Consider the following 18,676-nt stretch of genomic DNA (forward strand, 5'->3'; position numbering starts at 1 on the left):
ATAGGTCAGGAAGTGGTAGTCCTCCTCTCACGTGATCAATCCTGACATTTTCATGTGAAACACCTTCCCTGCCCCCACCTGATGTTATCAGCAACTATGACTGTCCAGTTCACACTCTAAGAAAACTTTAAATTAAGAACACTAAAGTTCTGAAAGGCTGGAGGCAATGGGAGAGAAAGGATTTAGGTGACTTTGTGGTCTGTGTGCCTTTATCTTGCCTACATTGGGTGTAGATGTTTTGTTTGTTCTAAAAGGACAAAAAAGGTGTTTTGGGCTCAGAGCTCCTGAACAATCTTGAGGGACCCCCAGCTCAAGAGCAGAGCCTGGACAAGTCCTCAGAGCAGGTTCCAGCCAGGGCCCCACTGGCTTCTGTGTCCACGTCTGTGAAGCAGCCATGCAGTCCCTTCCTCCCAGATGCCCTGTGGGCCTGCCTTCCATGCGAGCTGTATCTCACTGCTGCTGCAGCCCTGTCTGGGGGGCTCCTCATGCCTTGATGAGCTAAAGAGCTCTCACAGCCAAGAGAGGTCCACACGCACTCGTGTCCTGGTTCCTCTGAGCGCTGGATGCACTGGGGTGGTTCCCCATGGAGAACATGTGCAGTGGATCTACTTTCTGTCCATTGTAGTGTGTCTTTATGACATCAAAGGAGGAACTGCACAGGTCAGGACACAGTGGGCTCTCGAGTCCCTGGTATGGATATGGCAGAATTACATGTGACGTCTATGGGTACAAGAGGCTTCTGGACCAGGCCGATAGGGTCTGAGGTTTGTACACTGGACCTGTGCCTGTAGGTGTGGACAGGTGCAGTCGAGGCTGTCTGAGTGGCCAGTAAATAAATGTCAGTCAGAACTGATCACCACACAAAACTGACAGATAAAATTAGTCTCACAGCTCAGCTGGAATTGAAGAGGTGCATTTATTCACCATTCTCTGAGAATCTGACATCAATGTATAGAATTCTAGATTTTTCATTTTTTAAGTTTGCTCCATGATGTATTTTAAGCAGGGTTCCTTACTGGGTTCTGGAAGCATTAAGCTCAGGTGTCAGAGAAGCATCTGTTTTGCCCTGTTTGTGGGCCCTTGTCGCATGTTCAGCTGCATAATTGCAGGAACAGCCCCACTGCTATCTGCGCAGAGGGGACTGCATGGGTGACAGGGAGCCTCTGAGAGGGAGTGCAGGGGTGTCAGGACTGTGGAAGGAAAAAGCCCCCGTGGATGACCCAGTGTCAGGGTAGAAACAGGCACATGTTATCTAGTGTCCCCACCTAGATGGCTGGTGTGGCTGCTGAGACTGAGGATGGAGAGGGTCTGAAATGCCTCCATGGGCTCCTGGGCTGGCACGGGGGTGCAGGAGACAGGGCCCTGTAGTTGCTTGTTCTACTTCCACAGCCTGGGGATGACCCACTGGAGGGGGGGTACAGGTGGGTGCTGGGTTGGAATTTGGCTGGGTGATGGTGATGGGCAGGCAGGTGTCGCAGGCCATGCTCACAATGCCTGCCTGAGCAAGTCTGAGGGAGCACGTGGACAAGGTGAACTGCTCGCTATACATTGAAGTGGCCAGGGATACCTTGAGAGGGGACGGGCAGGAAAAGGGAGCTGGGCCAGGGTCTCAGGTGGAGGTTGGAAGTGGCGACCTTGGACCTGTGGGAAGAGAAAGGAGTGTTTCTGGGGGGAGGTCTAGGGACCTAGAGGCGGTGAGCACCTACCTTCTCCTTTGCCCCAGAGTGGACTTTGATGGATAGGGAGACCAGCATCTCTGGGGTCAGAGGAAGGCTAGGATGAGGGCAGGGACAAGGGCGGGCGTGCCTGAGGAGGGAGGAGCCCATGTGGCCTCCACAGGAATTTCTGGTGCCTGACTCCCAGTCATGCTTCATCCACTCATTTCTTGCCCCCAGGACACCATCACGTGGACATGGCAAGGCCCCGGAGCGTAAGTCAGACATTGTGCTGTCTCGTTTGTCCTGTCCTCCTGGGAACGTGCTCCAGTTACTTCAGTTACTTTAGCAAATGTGAAGCCTGTACACGTGACCGGCTGCTATTTGATTAGCAGTGAGGTTCAGCCCACAGTGAAAACTAAATGTAAAAATCAGGCCATCCTCACACCCTGGTTCCAGCACTTTAGTTAATTGTCTTCAGCCCCGTTAAGAAAATAATCATGAGAACTCTTCTCTTCCTGCCTTGTCTGTCAGCTCAGCGATTACCATCCTCTCCCTGGAAAAGACAGCAGACATCCCGGGGGCTGCCCTCCTCTTGCTCAGCTATGGGGTGAAAGGCCCAGAGGTTCCAGGCACATTGGGCCTCCAGGGTGCTGCCGTTTGAGCTGGTGTTTGGAAATGGAAGGGTGGGTGCTGAGGCCAGGCAAGAGCCCACCCAGGGCCCCCCAAGCCTTGCCAAGGTGTTTGGAATGAGATGCTGGGGAGGTATCATGAGGGGGAGCATGTCTGAGTGGTGGTCTTTGCATTTCTGAGTGGAGGGTGGGTGGTGAGAAACAAGGTGGAAACTGGGAGAAGAGTTGGGAAGGGCTCCGTTAGGGTCCTGGTGGCTTGGGCTTGGAGCTGTCAGTGATGAGGCAGAAATGGGGTGTGTAAGAGAGTTAAGAGGGTGACTGTATCAGGGGGGTAGTGAGCAAAGGTCCAGGGACAGGGGATTCTGGATGACTCCCCATTTCCAACCCCAGCAAATGAAAGTGTGGTAATGCTGGTTCCGAGGTCAGAAACTGAGAGCCAGGCTTGGAGATGGCGTGACTTAGGTCCTGTCCAGTCTGCGCTGCCAGGGGTCACCAGGGGGAGGACAGGTGAATGAGATCTCCTGAGCTGGAAGACAAACTTGAGAAATAGTGGTTTTCAGTGCAAACTAAAGTTGCAGGTATGGGTGTGTTTAATAAGAACAGTGAAGAATGCTATTTAATAAATGTGGCCTTGTCTCACGCTGCTGTGTTTCAAGGTTCAGATTCAGGCTGAGGAAGGCTTCAGCATGCATCTCCTGAAGGAGAATTAACTGCCCAGTACTGCCCTCTGCAGGGCAAGGAGTTTGGAGCGTTTGCTCCAGAACTGGAAGTAATTTAACTAAATGGAATTTTTTAACCAATGCTATAAATCTGTTTTTAAGGTTGGAAATCCTGTGGCTCACCCTGTGTCAGTTTCACAATCAAATCGAAATTGAGGTTTGTATATAGTGTTACACAATGTTATGTTGGGGTTATAGACACATTGTATCAAGGTTTCTTATAGATTCAGTGTTATATTAGTGTCCATACAAACATAATGTAACACAATCTTATGTTGTCTGTATAGATACAGTGTTATATAGGTGTCTCTATAGATATAGTATTATACAGTGTTATGTTGGGGCCTGTATAGATACAATGTTACATTGATATCTGTATAGACACAATATTATATCATCTGCCTCTGAACTCTTCCCGTTTCTCACCCTCTTTAGAGGTGTTTCCCAGTATTTTTGCATCAATCACTGTGTCTCTTCAATGATTTTGAGTCAATTCAGATACAATTTTTTAAATCAACAGGGAAGCTAAACCCATCATTCTTTTATGGTTAGCACAGCTTAGGGGCATGTAAAATTGATACATATGCGATGAATAAGTTTTTTATTTTTACCTGATACTAATACTGCTGAATTCATAGCTGCTAAATTTGTCATACTGTCATCCTCTCTTTGATACTTGGTCAGGTCATGTAGCCTGCCTTTCAGTTTGCATCCCGTTGGATGTCTCAGACAAAGTTACAACACCCATCCTCTCAGCTGAGTTAAATACACTTATATTTGTTCGGCTTGTAAATTTTATCTGAATGAATGAAGAATAGAGTTTATTTTCTTAAAAAGGGAATTAACAGGCTACTCCTGCGCCTGAAAATTAAGGATAAGTTATAGGCAACTTAAATATTTAATGAAGCAATTTACTACCTCCCGATAAATTTTGCAGCATAATACTGACTACAGATGAGCTGGCTTTCCACCAGGTTTTTCACTTCAGTAGAATGTAAGCCACTTAATACTCAGGACTGAGCTGAAAGGGCCTTGGCCCGAGTCCAAGTGTAGCAGGGCTTCTACTTAGGACATTTTACGTGACTCACCTGCTGGTGGAAACGGCTCTATTTCAGACCTGGCTTCTAATTGTAAGCATCGAAAAGAAGCTATGTGGCTTGTGGAATTCCTCTAAATGTATTTCCTGGTGTTACCCCTCCAGGACGCTGATGCTAGTGTGAGGAACTATTGCAATTTACGTGGTTTTTTTAAATATAGCTGTAAGCAAAATGTTGGCATTATGTGATGAGAATAGGGTTTCAGGATTTTCCTGGACTCTTAAATATTCGTATTAAAGAAAAAGCGCTCATTGGTGGTTGTTTGCCTTGTCTGCATGGTAGGACTTACTTAAAATGTTCTGCAACTGTTGCCCACATGTACATGGGACAACTTGTTATAATCTCAAAATGCAGTAGATGTCAAAAAGCTAATAATTATCTTTTAGATAGAAATTGTTATGTTATCCTTAACACAAAACTGAGAACTTTAGAAGTGAAAACACACATGTACATAATTCTTTTATATCTAAAGACTAAGCTCCTGTGTGAAATTACAAATACAGTACACTGGCCACAGCTTCCATGTCGGGGGAGCGGACGCTCTTAGTGAGGAATGACGAGTTGTGAGTTTTCCACACATGTGCATGTATGTGCACGTGTGCATGTGCACACATGGCCACTTTGAAGATGATTCTAATGGAAAGTACTTAGACAGATCTTCATTTTTGTCAGTCTCACGAGTGTCACTTAAGGCTGGCATCAGTAAGGTCGGTGTCTTGTGATCCTTTGGAAGTAACAGCCTCCTCTATGTGCTCAGTTCCTTCCAGTGTACAGCCCTTCGGAGGAGGAAAAGAAGGACCCTGCCCTGTACGCTAGCAACGTGCGGCACGTCATGGCCGAGTGAGTGTGCCTTCCTCCTCCTCCTCCTCCTCCTGGACCCCCTAATCTCCTTGACTTCCCCAAGTATTACTCAGGACTCTTCTATTCCTACTGTTTTCCTCCTTAGCATTGCTAAAAATAAGAAAGCTAATAGCATTAGGAAAATAGGTACTTTGAAAGCTAGTGAGCAAGCAATGGACTGTGCCTTTTGGGCATACACTTTACATCTCCTGTTTTTGTCAGATGACATTTCTGCTTGTTGAATATTCGGAAGATGCTTAATCATCACTTAATTTCACAAATATTGAATGTGCCCATCAGTCACCCTTGTGCCACATGTGTGGACGCCCCGGTAGTGACCAGCAGCAAACCCATCGGTGAGGGCACTGGTCTGTGCAGGCTTCAGGGTCTGAGCAGAAGTGTCCTCGAAGCCTCACTGGCCATCTGTGTGTGCAGTGTTTATAATGTTCCTGCTCCATCTCACCAAGTTCAGTGTGGTCATTGTACACCCAGCTTTGTACGGTAGCTCATCCCACTGATGTGGCACCCATGCTGCAGTCAGGACTGCACTCCCCTCCTGTGTCCCGCTGTTCCCAGCTTGTCCCAGGTAGTGGTGGTGTCAGCTCACATCCCATCCCCTCTAACCGCCTTCGTCCCTCCTGTCCGTCCGTTCCTGCTCTCCTCTCCTATTCCAGGGCAGCAGAGGCTGCCTCTGACTTGGCGTGCCTCAGTGCCTGGGGGAGGCTCAGCAGTTCAGTGGCTCTGACAGTGAGTGTCACTGGTGTGCGGGTCCCTGCAGCTGCATCGGGGGTGTTAACAGTTGTTCTTGCTGAGCGATGTGACTTAACCTTGTAAAATAAAACATCTCAGTGTACACATTGCACCCCTACTTGAATGCGTTCTGTGAGACTTGTTGGGCAAGGTCATGCATCTCACCTCAACATGCGTGAATTAAAACTCAGCAGGGTGTTCAGCCTTTGTCCACAGGCTCCTCAGAAAGTTGGGCGCTAAGACAGGCTGTAATGGAGCACTGCCCCTCTCACCTTGGGCACCACTCACTGAAACTCCTTCTCCCCCTCTCTCTCAGTCACACACTGGCCACCAGGATGCACCTGACCCTCAACTTTTGCGAAGTCAGGGCACTCAGTGATACTCTCCCTCGGTGTCTTGATAAAAAAATAATATCCATCCATGGAGTTGCAGGCTTAGCCGTATAGATATAAATATTCTTAGTACACATTGAAATAAATTAACTGTTAACAATTTTAAAGATAACGTATCCTAAAGAAACTACCTATATTAATACAGGGGAATCGTGATATATTTAATGGAAAAGGACAGAAAACCGATGGGACACCCTCTTGCCATAGCAGCTGCAGAATTTCAGTGGATTGTCACCTCTCTCATCTTTAGTCTCACCTTCAAATGCACCTGGGTGGGGCCAGGATCCCCAAGGGCTCCATGGGCAGCCCCTGAGCCAGCCTTGCCCCGCCTTCCTGTGGAAGAGTCCGAGGCACTGCTGATACGATTCGGGCTTCTGTCCCCAAAAGGTTCTACCTGAGTTTGTTGAGGGGAATGTCAGAGCTACTGTTCCTTTCTCATATCATGGCACACTATTTTCATGGCAATAGGAACTTTTATCCAAATGATTAAAACCCATTCAGTTATTAGGGTGGGGGACTGTTTAGTGTTCTATACTGGGTAAATTTCCTACCTTGATTTTTTTTAATAGGAAAAAGTTTGTTTTTTTCATGGATTCTGACACAGTCCTGACTCTCACCCCAACTTCAGGGCGGTGCCAATCTGATAAAAGTGATCCATGGTCATGTGTAAAGACTACATCTTCTCCATCAAACACCCCCTGGTGCAACATTATCATTGAAGCCCAAATGCATGCTTGTTTTCTCATGGGGCACAAACCAAGATAATACTGAGCTAATGGCAAAGCTTAGGGCAGCCCCAGGTTCCCAGTAATTGAAATTTGGGATCAGCTATTAGGCACTTCATTTAGTGCTAAACATGGACTTTCCATGTCACCCTTCTGCTTATCTCGGTGTTCTGAGTCCTCCCCTCATGTACAGTCACTGTGTGGTGAGGGCACTGTGGGGGCTTACAGCAGGATGCAGGATGCACATGCCAGCATTGCCTCTGCCAGGATTTCCGCCATCAGAGCTGACTTGAGAGAGACCACAGGGAAGCTCCTGTGAAGCAGAGCAGCTGGCATGCGGGGCGCTCACGGGCAGGGCCCTCCTCTCTGCCGTAGGGCCCTTGGCGTCTCCGTAACTGACTACACCTTCGAGGATTGCCAGCTAGCCCTGGCGGAAGGACAGCTTCGTCTCCCTGCAGACACCTGTCTTCTAGAATTTGCCAGACTGGTGAGGGGACTGGGGTGAGTGCCTGTTTTGTTTTGCTTTTGTCTTTTTTAACTCTTGAACAGTTAGACAAGACACTCCCTTGAAACTGTGACAAGTGTTGGGGCTGTAGTGTGTGATATGATATGGCAGGGGTGATGTATTTGTCAACAGTGAGAGAAAAGCTTTGTACTGGACCAGAAACTTCTGGCAGAACCTTGCAGAGGCCTCTACCCTGCAGGTGTTGGTGCCCAAGCTGGAGTTCACAGCGGTACCCAAGGGCTGCCTGACGTCTCTCTCCCGGGACAGGGGATCAAGGAGAGAGTTGGAGTGCTGGTGGTTTGTTTGTTTTTGTTTTGTTTGTTTTTTACTTCAATCCACATGGAAGTAAGTGTCTTAAAACCCCTAATGGTTGGTGCCAGCTGTCTCTGGAGCCATGCCAGAGGACGTCCTGGTTTACAGACTGCTGTGCCAAGGGTGTAAGTGCTTATGCAGATGCTTAGATGAAACTTATTGCATGCCTTCAAGTTATTCGAAGCCTCTTCTTGAAAACTAGCTGCTGAGTCTATAAATAATTTGATATTTTGGTGGGTCTTTAAACAGTAAACTTTCTGTTTTTGGCATTCTGTGATTTTCTTGAAATAAACCTTTTTCTCTTTTTTTGTTTAGCCTAAAACCAGAAAAACTTGAAAAAGATCTGGATAGATATGCGGAAAGTGCTCGGATGAAGAGGGGAGGGAAGATCAATGTCTCGGAGTTTGCAGCGTACCTGGAAGTCCCTGTCTCAGACATGCTGGCTGACATGTTTTCCCTGTTTGATGAGGTAGAACTGTCACCTGGCGGGGGGTGGGGGTGGCAAAACCTTCAACTTCTCAAAGTATAGTTTTCCTTGTAATGTAAGTATTCTTGAGACAATTTTGGAAGTAGAGGAGGGAAAACCACCCCTAAATGGCCCCATCCTACCAGCCTACCCTGTCTTCTAGAGTATTTTCTCCCATGTCTTTAAAGGCACAAGGAAATGGACAGTTAAATTCATGTTTGCTGATAAACATGTCTATAGTTTGGGTTTCCTTAAATCAGGTCACACAGTGATGTTGGCCTATGACCCCTGCTGTGTTCCTTCCCCAGAGGCCTCCACTGACCCAGCTCAGCCAGACCTTCAGAATTTTTGAACAGTGGCCTCTTCCTGGATGATTGGCTTAGAGGTTCCCCATCGACCCTCTGTCTAGAGGTTGGGGATCTCTCCCTGGGACAGCACACCCTTCCCTGTCCACCAAGTACATTGTAATCAGGTCACCCATGCTGGCTAAACACAGAGTTCACGCGTCACTGCACCTCTAGATGTGTGGGTGGCCTTTCAGGGTTCAGGAGGGTGGGAGATAGAAGCAGGAGGTCAGGCTGCCATGGCTAACCAGAACCAGGCGTGCCTGCTTGTCTTAGACATTTGTGTCACAGGGTAGACACCTGTGCTGTGCATCCTGTAGGAGCCAGTCATGCAGTGTATATGAAGGGCTCCTTCAGCTATGAATGTTCTGTGTGAACAACATAGTATGTTCTGCGTGAACAGCGCAGCATGTTGCATGTGAACAACAATGTGTTCTTTGTGAACACATAGAATTTCATGTATGTATAATATAGTATGCTCTGTGTGGGTAACACAGCATGATCCATGTGACAATGTTGCATGTTCTTGGTGGCCACAAGGCACAGCGTTGTCAGGCATGGTAGAACCAGGAGAGTCAGGTGGGTGATTTGGGCACAGGAGACCCTTGTGAGTTTGCTGGTTATGCAGCACCACACTGTACCATTGAGCAGGTGGGCCCATCTGGGAGTCTCCATGATGTAAAGACAGCTGTACACGAGTTCAGGATGTGGATTTCTGTTACTTCACTTGGGCACTTTGACAACAATGGCAGGTTTGAAATCTGAGAGGGAGCATGGCTTCAGCTGGTGACATCTGATTATGTGTTTTTAGTGAACCTTCATCAAGCACCAGACATCTTGCTGCACTGAGTGGCTTGTTCATTTTTATTTTTGAGTATTTCAAGGGCACAATGGTCTTACAAGGTAGGAATATTCACCTTTTCACAGAGAGCCTCAGACCTGAGACTAAATACCTTCCCAGAGCCAGGTGCACATAGGCTTGGGACCTGGTGTGAACTTGGTCTTGCTTGGTACCTGCAGCTGGCCTAGTGCCATGTGTCCACATGTAGCTCGGGACTCCCCTTTATTTTGCTTGCTCACCGTGTGGCTATCAGCAGGCGAGGTTCTCAGAGCCCGAATGTGAACCTTGCTGTTCGCAGGTCTGTTTCTGTAAAAGGAAAGCTTCTGCAGGCAGCAGCCATCAAGCCTCAAGTACTGAAAATTAATTATAATGGCCTAAAAAAGTGGAGTTGCCTTGGAGAAACTAGTGGTTACAAGCGTTCTTCCAAATGTTCTTCATGTAGACAAATGATCTCAAGTTTTTGTGGCACTAACCTTTAGTTAACACCAGCAGCCACTGTTGAACCCCAGCTCTCCCATAGGAGGTGGCTGAGCTGCCCCTGGGGGCGTCTCTTTCACAGAACGGGGGTGGCAAGATGGACCCGCGGGAGTACGTGGTTGCCTTGTCTGTTGTCTGCCGGCCAGCCCAGACCCTGGACACCATGCAGCTGGCATTCAAGGCAAGTGCAGGGATTGTGTGAGTTTAATTTATGGGAACACTGAGACATGGGTTGCATCAGACCTGTGACACATCTTTCTAGTCCCTAAGGTGTGAGGCTGGTTCTGGCCCTGCTGCCTGGTGGGATCAGAGTCTACTAGAGAGCTGGGACACCAAGGGGAGGAGAAACAGGCCACTCTGGCCAGGCAGGTGGGGCTGGCAGGGCCTGAAGACAGAAGAGGGAGACCTTGGGCTAACACTGGTCTTGCTTTGCAGATGTACGGGTCTGAGGAGGATGCTAGCATAGACGAGGATGCTCTATCCAGCATCCTCAAGACAGCCTTAGGGGTGGCAGAACTCACTGTGACCGACCTCTTTCGGGCAATCGACCAGGAGGAGAAGGGGAGGATCACATTTGGTAAGAGGCCCCGGGAGCAGGGAGGATGGCATACTTGTGCAGAAAGTGGGGGACACACCTGGAGCCCCTGCCTACCTGTGCTTTCCAGGCACCACGTGTCTCCCACAACACAGAAATTCTCAGGAAGAAGGTCCTTGCTGAAACCTGGCCAGGATGAGTGGGAGCTTTTGGATCTGATTTCTTCAGGCGATTAATAGAACCAAATTCCAAGCTCAGCTCTAGAGCTCAGACCCAGCACAGATGCCATCCTGAGGGCTGTGGCCCTCTGTGCTAGGACAGGGCAGGGCATCCACAGTCAGAGTCCCTGTGCAGGAGTGAGCCCACCTGCCTGTGAGGACTGACTGCTGGGCAGCTTCTCTGGGAAGGTTTGGCTTCATTATCGGTGATCGCACAAAGCAGGATGGCCCAGATCCTCAGGAACCAGGACCTGAAACTCCCCTATGGGCTGAGTGGCGGGGGGGCGGGTTGCTGGGCAGTAGGATCTCTGAAGGCAGCCTGCTCCACCCACTGGCCAGCATGCACATTTCAAATGGAGCATGTGTTCTTGCTAAAAAACAGCAGACGTTTGCTCAGGAAAGGTCAGCGTGTACGTCTTGTTTGGACATGTTTTAAAATTGCATCCAAATGTCAGACATGGGTATGGAGTTCGGGAGGTTGCCTCTGTGTGTATGTGTGCACACACACAGGCATGCATCTATGTTAAAGTAGGTTGTGCTTCCTAGTGGGTTTAGGGGTTGTTGATGAGGTTTGTAGTGAGCCTGCAGACTTTTCCAATAAAAGCCATTCCAAGTTTCCCACAAGGAGGCAACATGTGTGTCCCTGGAGCCTGCAGGCTCCTGCACCCAGGCCTCTGAGTATCACCTGCTCTCAAGGTGCCTGAATGCTAGCCTAGGGGCACTTTCTATGCCAAAACCGAGGCCCCGGGCCACCAGGAGATGCACAGGCATGAAGCCACTCAGGCCCTGTGACCAACTCAGAGGGTGACCCTCCATGTATGCCTGGTCTCCCCAGTGCTCAAACATGTCCATCAGTAGTGCCCGCCTCATGGAGCATTAGTCACCACTCCTGTCCCTGAACCAGCTCCTGTGATGAGCAGCGCCTCCCTCACATGCACTGAGTAGCCAGAGTACCCACTGAATTCAGAATCATGCCATTTTCTTAAATTTCCCTAAAGCAGGAGTAGCTGAGAGGACATAGTGGCTGCCCCTTTGCTTTTGCTGTGATTTTGTGCACAGCAGAGAAAAGCAGTGCAGATCCCTGTCCTCACCTCCAAGATCATCAACGTAGACCCCAGCCCTGCCAGAGGGAGTAGTGGGCACACGCGTAGGCCCAGGAAAGAGCTCCAAACTCTGCCCCCAAGGTCCCAGTAACCATGGTGTCCTTGTCTTTCCAGCCAACTTCAACAGGTTTGCAGAAATGTACCCTGACTTTGCAGAGGAGTATCTGTACCCTGACCAGCTACCTTTTGAGAGCTGTGCACAGATGCCCCCAGCCCCTACCCCCAACGGCTTCTGTGCTGACTTCAGCCCTGAGAACTTGGATGCTGGGAAGAAGCCTGTGCGTAAGAAACTGGACTAGGACAGAAGGTGCTGGAGAGATGAGGCTGCTCCAAGGCGGTCACCACCCCGCCTCCACATGGCCGTGAGCCCATCTGCCATGACCACCTCTGGGTTCCACTCTCCACATAGGCTGCATGTTCACTGTCCCCAGGCCCGTGTCCCAGAGACTGGAGCTGTTTTCACTATGCTTCTCTGTGAGGCACCAGCCTGTGGGCGCCTGTGGGGGCGCCTGGAAGGAAAACCTCATGCTCATGACGCCTGGTCTCCCCACAGCGAGACCACGTGGGGCATGCCTTAGCATCGCGGCTGGCTCTGGGGGTCTCCCTGCTGGGCAGGTCCTCAGGGGCTAGGTGGAAAGCAGGCGTGGCTTGTTTTCACCAAGGTGTCCCAGTCATAGATTTCCATCTCACTCTGCACAGCCCCTTTGGTCAGCTGGAGGCAGCACATGCCGCGGGCAGCCTCCACATGCATCGGAAAGTGGGACACGTGGCACGTGTTTCATGTCAGCACAAACCCTCCACCGACCTCTGGAGTCACAGCGTGGCCGACCCGCCATCTGGTTTTTAAACATTTCTATATTCGTGGGAGTTCGTGAGTATTTTATAAACTTAATTTAGATACTTCAGGAAAGAGCTTTTTTTTTTTAAAGAAATTTTTTTTCTACTTCATCTTCTTTGAGGGTCAGAGGATATTTATTTGTAGGCCCTTTTTTGATAGAATCTGAGGCTGTTTGTGTCTTTGACTTCACTTTTTCTCTGGCCCCTCTACTAGGTCAGTTTCTCTCCTGTTTGGGCCACCATGAGCACCAGCCCAGAACTGCCATTTCCGATCCTTAATCCTCTTTAATCCCACTCTTATTTTATAAATGTTACCAGCTTGGTATTTCTGTTTTCATATGATGTCATCTACTTCATTGTAGCATCACCTCCAATGGGAGCATTGAACATGGGTGGTGTGAGCTGAGCAGAACGGAAGGACTGGTGTCTGCTCATTTGTGTGTGTTGGGCTGTTTACCTCGAGCAGACCGCAGCCCTGGGGCAGACGTGCGGGTCCCTTTTGCTCCGACTCTGTCGTGAGTAGGATAATGGAGCCGCCCCTATAGACAAATGAGCTGTGGAGAGTAGCAGGAGCAGGTAACAGCCTCTTGCAGACATCCCTCCTGTCACAGTGACGAGGGTGGCATCGGTTCCGACAGAGAACTCAGGTCCCCTCCCTGAGTCAGGTGAGGAGCAGTGCTTCCTGGCACAGGAAAGGGACACAATGGTGTTGCCTTTGCTCTCCCTGAAATCACCTTGGCTCATTTCCTTAGGACACAGTTGGAACCTGTCCTTAAGCACAATCATAACTGCAGACTCCAATCTATGCCCCGAAGCAAAGCCTCTGGGTTCCTTTGGGGAAAATAATGTTTGTTTTAATTTCTAAAGTGAATTTTATATTAGGAGCTTGAAAGTGACCACCAGGGCCAAAAGCACAGGGAAAATGTTTACTAATTTCCTGAGGCACGACATGCATTTCTACCGCTAGATATGAGGAAACCTCAACTCCAGTTCAGTTGTCACCTCCTCCTTGTTCCAGCTGCTCACTGCCAGCCAGGATGCAAACTGGGACGGGGTAAACTGAGGCCCATTCCAGGGCGCTTGGCTTGTCAGACACAACAGAAACTCAGATGCAGCCTGAGTAGCTAACGGTAATTGATTTTATAATCACAAAATGGATAAAAATTTATTCTTAGAAGAGAAAAACCTATCAAGGACCAATGAAGGAGGTGAATAAACTAAGATATTCTAAGGGAAGGAGCCTGAACTTGTGGTCTCCCTCCTTCATGTCTGTGGATGAAGGGTTTTTTGAATGAAATGCTGCTGTGCATTTTCAGGAAGAAAATCTCTGATAAGCAGACTTTGAATGGATGTTTGCACCTCCTGATCCACTTTCTCTGTCGTAGTGACTTAACGGCATTCAGAACTGTGAGTGTACATAGTGTCGGAACTTAATCCCTGTAGTGTGAGACAAGGGCAAAGGGGGCAAGTGCAGCCCTGGCCCCGCTGCCTAAGGGGCCCTGTTGGAAAGGATGCAGTGTGGAGAACTTTGAGTTTTCAATGGAATGAATAAAACATAGAGTCCTGTGTACTTGAAGATGCTCTTTGTTACGTGTGTTTTTCTTTTTTTTATTTTTATTAGACCACACAAACATTTCTTAAGCTGTCACGGGAGAACCAGTCAAGATGACACTTCTACCATGCTTGGGAAACAATAATTGAAATTCTGTAGAAGCAGCAAAGGGAAGGTCTGGAGTATTTCAATATCATATGGACAGTGGCTGACATTTCACCGAACTCAGACTTGCGTGGCTGCCTCCCTGGTGAATTGATTTTTGTAATTTCTCTATATTAAGCACACACACCTTAAATACACTTTGCAGTCCTATTAAATCAGTAAAGGATTTAGAAATAGAAATAAAGCAAATAGAGCCCTGGCTGGTGCAGCTGGCTCCATGGATTGAGTGCCAGCCTGCAAACAAAAGGGTTGCTGGTTCGATTCCCAGTCAGGGCACACATGCCTGAGTTGCAGGTTGGATCTTTGACTGGGGGCATGTGAGAGGCAATCACACATTGATGTTATTCTCCCTCTCTTCCTCCTCCTCTCCCTAAAAGTAAATAAGATCTTTTAAACAAAAAAAAAATAAAACTGCTGTATTACAACCGTGAACACTGTACATGAAAATATCGAGGTTATTATGTAGCCACTGGCTCAAGGGTCAGACAATACTTAGGGATGTGGTTTGTTCACAGAAATACATCGGGACCCACTGGCATGGTGACAGAGGAGGACACATACCCCAGTGACATCATCCATGCAAGTCATTTCTTTGTGCTTTCAGCCCTTTTTAATGTGTATTGCCTTTTTGGTTACATTTAATTTTTTAAGTAAAGGAAAGGGATAAAGCAAAGGCAGGATCTGGACATTTTACATCCAAAGATGGACACAGGTGTCTGTTCAAAATCTCAATAAACTTCAAAATACTTAAATCATACAGAGTATGTTCCCTCATGAAAATGAAGCTAATTAATGGATTCTGCCCATATTCCAGGGGCAGAACTGAGCTGCACAGCCCTCCCCCTAGACATCTGCCAAGGAGGATGGCACACACATAAGTACTGGCAATGGCACTGATCTTTGCCATATAATATTGTCAGGAGCTGCTTAGGTTCTGATTAATTCTTTTAAATGGAATAAAAGCGAAAGAAAATGAAGAAACAGACTGGATCCACACTCCCTCCTGGTAAAAAAACTCAAATGGGTTTTTCTTCTCTGTAGTGAGGAAGTAGACAAACACTGTACTGGTACAGCCAAACAACAATTAAAAGCGACCTGGCTGGTGTGGCTCCATGGATTCAGCGCTGGCCTGCAAACCAAAAGGTTGCTGGTTCAGTTCCCATCAAGGCACATACCAGGGTTGCCAGCCAGGTTCCTAGTTGGGGGTGTGCAAGAGGCAACCACACATTGATGTTTCTCTCCCTCTCTCCCTCCCTTCCCTCTAAAAATAAATCTTTAAAAAATAAAAAAGAAAGCTTAAAAGTAAGAGCTGAAAGAATGGCTTACCTGCAGCCCCCCCCCCCCCAAAAGTTCCAGAATATTCCTAGGAATGCAAAATTATCCTGCACCCCACAAAATTGAAGTTATAATGTCTGGCATCTAATCAAAAATCATCTCAATGCAAAACAAAAATAGATGATCTATAATTAATAAAAACAGACCCAGAAATGACTCAGGTAATAAAATTAGTAGATGAGGTTCATTTTCATACAATATAACTGCATTACCTTGTTCAGAAGGCCAGCGGGAGAAAAGGTTGAACATGTAAAGTAGAGACATGAGAGATCTTTTATAAGATAAATATGAAGTCTAGCATGAAAACTACAGTGTTTGAAATTCCAGCATGAAAACTACAATGTTGGAAATGCAAAATATATAGGTTAAGGGTAGGAGTGGATTTGCCACCACAGACAATACAGCAGTGCAAACTATTGAGAACAAACTAAAGAAGACAAAAATTTGAACTGAGCATCAGTGAATCATGGAACTTTCCTCAAAGAAAGGGAAAACAAAAAATATTGAGAGAAGCACTTTTGCAAACATGTTATAAATCGTGAGCCCACAGATCCAAGGAGCTCAGTGAACTCCAAGCACAGGAACCATGATGGAAACCACACCAGGCACGTTGTAATCAATGCTTTAACAAATGATAAAGAGGAAATCAGCCAGGAAAAAAAGGATACACTTCATATGAGGAACAAAAATACGCAGGAAAGCAGGTTTCTTGTTAGAAATAAGACCATCTGGAAGACAGTGGAGCAATGTCTACAAAACAGAAAAAGAGAAAGACAACTGCCAACGTAGAATTCTTTATTCAGCAAAGATACCTTTCCAACCAGAAATAAGGCATTTTGGACATAGAAAAGCAGAGAGCATTAATCACCAGCAGACCTTCACTACAAGGAATGTTGAAATAAGTCCTTAAAGCAGAGGGAAGATGGTAGTGCTTTGAAATCTGGATCTACACAAGGAATGGGGAGGACCAGAAATGGTAATCATACAGGCAAACATAAGCACTTTTTCTGATTGTTTAAATCTCTTTAATAGAAGATTAAATATGTGAGTCAAAGTTGATAATGCCTTCTTGGGTTTGTAGCACATAGAAGTAAAATGTTTAACAATAGCCCAGAGGCCAGGAGGGGTAAGTGGGAGTCCTGGGTAAAGTGCCAACAGTGCCTGTACAGCAGTGTGATGTCCTGAATGCGGACCAGGACAGAGGGAAGGTGCATACTACAGCACAAAAGCAACCACTAAAATAACACAACAAAGAGATTTGGCTAATAATCCCACAAAAGGGGGGGGAAATAGAATTTTTAAAACAACCCAAAAGACAGTAGAAAAAGACAAAAAAGGAACAAAGAACACATTGGAAAAATAGAAAACAGATAGTGGATGGTAGATTTAAATGCACCCACATCAATATCACATTAAATGTAAATGGTCTAAATACCAACCAACAAACAGCAGAAACTGTTGTCTTGGATATAAAGCAAGACCCAACTATATGATGCATATAAGAAACACAATTTGCATATGAAGACATGCATCAGGAAAAAGGAAAAAGAATGGGTGCTGATTCTGATAAAGGAAACATGCAATGGCTGTTTTAATACCTGTCAACTTTAGAGAAGAGGTTATGAACAGGTCTAAACAAGGTAACTTCATGATAAGGACTCAGGTCCCCAAGAAGATATACAGTCCTAACTGCATGTGCCCCTGGCAACAGAGCTTCAAAAGGACAAAGTAGAAAGAATAGAACCACAAGGAAAACCAGTCACACATATACTGGGAGATACCAACACCTCTCTCCCAATAACTAAGAACAAGTGTGAAAACTTTGTAAGGATACAAGACAAAATTTGACTCATATAATTGTTCACCCCAAAATAGCAGAACACACATTCTTTACAAATGCATGTGAAAAAACATCCTTGGGAGTGGGATCATCAGATGCAGCATCTTGCCTTCCATATGAACTAGTATCTCAACCAGTCACAGACCAATGGACCCATCGAAACCTCACCACAATGGTGAGCCTAGGAATTTTTATCTCCCCTTTTTTCAATCTTTCACACACATGTGTCTTACCAATGATCTTGTGTGGGAGATTGGTGTGTATGATATAAAAGGCTGTAGCCGCTGAGCGGAGCGTGGACCTGAAATATGGACCTATAAGACAAGCGGCTGGCAGAACATGCCTCACATACCATGGTGCCAGTCCCACACTCCAGGGGGATTTTAGAAGTAGAATGGGAATGCAATGTACTCTTTGAAGCGGATGAAGCCTGCTTGCTCTGTATAGCCCCAAATTCTTATAAGTAGGATGTAGAAACAAGATGTTTAAGGAAAAAGAGGCATCTGGAGTTCTATGATATGCCTTGGTGCCTCACAGTCTTGCTACCTATCTCCCTATGCTGATTTTTGCTTCCATTTGTTCTTTCTCTCAACCATTCGGTGGGGGTCTGCATGCTTACCCCATGCATTTCTGCATGTAGCAAACTCAGTAAAAAGCCTGAGAAAGGAGTGATTGGTGATCTCTTGTGAGAGGCACTCACCCACCTCTCTCCTCAGACAATTAGTTTCTGAGTCAGTTCTTTCATCCACACCAAAGAAGCTGCAGGATGGGGAACCTCGCAGTCTTGATATTTTGTACTTCTTGCTCACCAGCTTGGTTCAGCATGATATTGATGTAGTGGGCCAATGTGATCTATGGAGTGGCAGGATGATAAAGGTCTCTGTGACCAGAAATGGCAGCAGGTTATTGATGGCAAAGGTGTGATGCTGTCCCTGTCATGTGAAAGGAAACTTTCTCTTTTCTAGTCTTTCCAAACAAGGTGGGGGGCAGTGTTGATTGCATCAGCGGTGGCATAGATTGGAGGTTGTGCTGATTTACTGCTGAGGCTGAGAGCTGCCCTGCAAGCGTCTCAGGCAAAGGAGGTGGGTCTGCAGAGCTCACCAGAGGGCTGCTAGAAACTTCAGACACCAACACACCTGACTAGGAAACCCTAGAATAATGGTTTCCCCTTCCCTTTCACCTTCGTAATCGCATGTGACTGTCTGTCTTGGACAAACCCTAATAGAGAACCACACAGGGAAAGGGGTCCTGGGAGACAGAACCCCTGGCCTCTCCCTCATGGTGCAGAGATCTGAGAAGCGAGTGGTGGTGCTGCCAAGATTACAAAATATAATGC

At 47.0% G+C, this 18,676-nt stretch overlaps 1 protein-coding gene and 1 long non-coding RNA gene across 2 annotated transcripts in view; both read left to right on the forward strand.

Annotated features, from left to right (window-relative positions):
• LPCAT1 (lysophosphatidylcholine acyltransferase 1) overlaps positions 1–12,133 on the forward strand; it is a 42,903-nt gene extending 30,770 nt beyond the window's left edge. The window contains exons 7-14 of the mRNA XM_090276248.1: positions 1,896–1,930; positions 3,109–3,163; positions 4,861–4,943; positions 7,186–7,311; positions 7,943–8,096; positions 9,838–9,936; positions 10,191–10,332; positions 11,726–12,133. Coding sequence (XP_090132374.1) covers positions 1,896–1,930; positions 3,109–3,163; positions 4,861–4,943; positions 7,186–7,311; positions 7,943–8,096; positions 9,838–9,936; positions 10,191–10,332; positions 11,726–11,910 — 879 coding nt within the window. The 3' untranslated portion in view covers positions 11,911–12,133. The remainder of the gene's footprint in view (positions 1–1,895; positions 1,931–3,108; positions 3,164–4,860; positions 4,944–7,185; positions 7,312–7,942; positions 8,097–9,837; positions 9,937–10,190; positions 10,333–11,725) is intronic.
• A 114-nt stretch (positions 12,134–12,247) lies between these two features.
• On the forward strand, positions 12,248–14,922 carry LOC150008352 (uncharacterized). Its single transcript, XR_016511112.1, has 2 exons — positions 12,248–14,250; positions 14,681–14,922. It is a non-coding gene; the product is annotated as an uncharacterized LOC150008352 (long non-coding RNA).
• The last annotated feature ends 3,754 nt before the right edge of the window (positions 14,923–18,676 follow it).

Source organism: Furipterus horrens, unplaced genomic scaffold (genome assembly GCF_987537825.1).
Source record: "Furipterus horrens unplaced genomic scaffold, mFurHor1.1.pri manual_scaffold_5, whole genome shotgun sequence".
Classification (NCBI taxonomy): Eukaryota; Metazoa; Chordata; class Mammalia; order Chiroptera; family Furipteridae; genus Furipterus; species Furipterus horrens.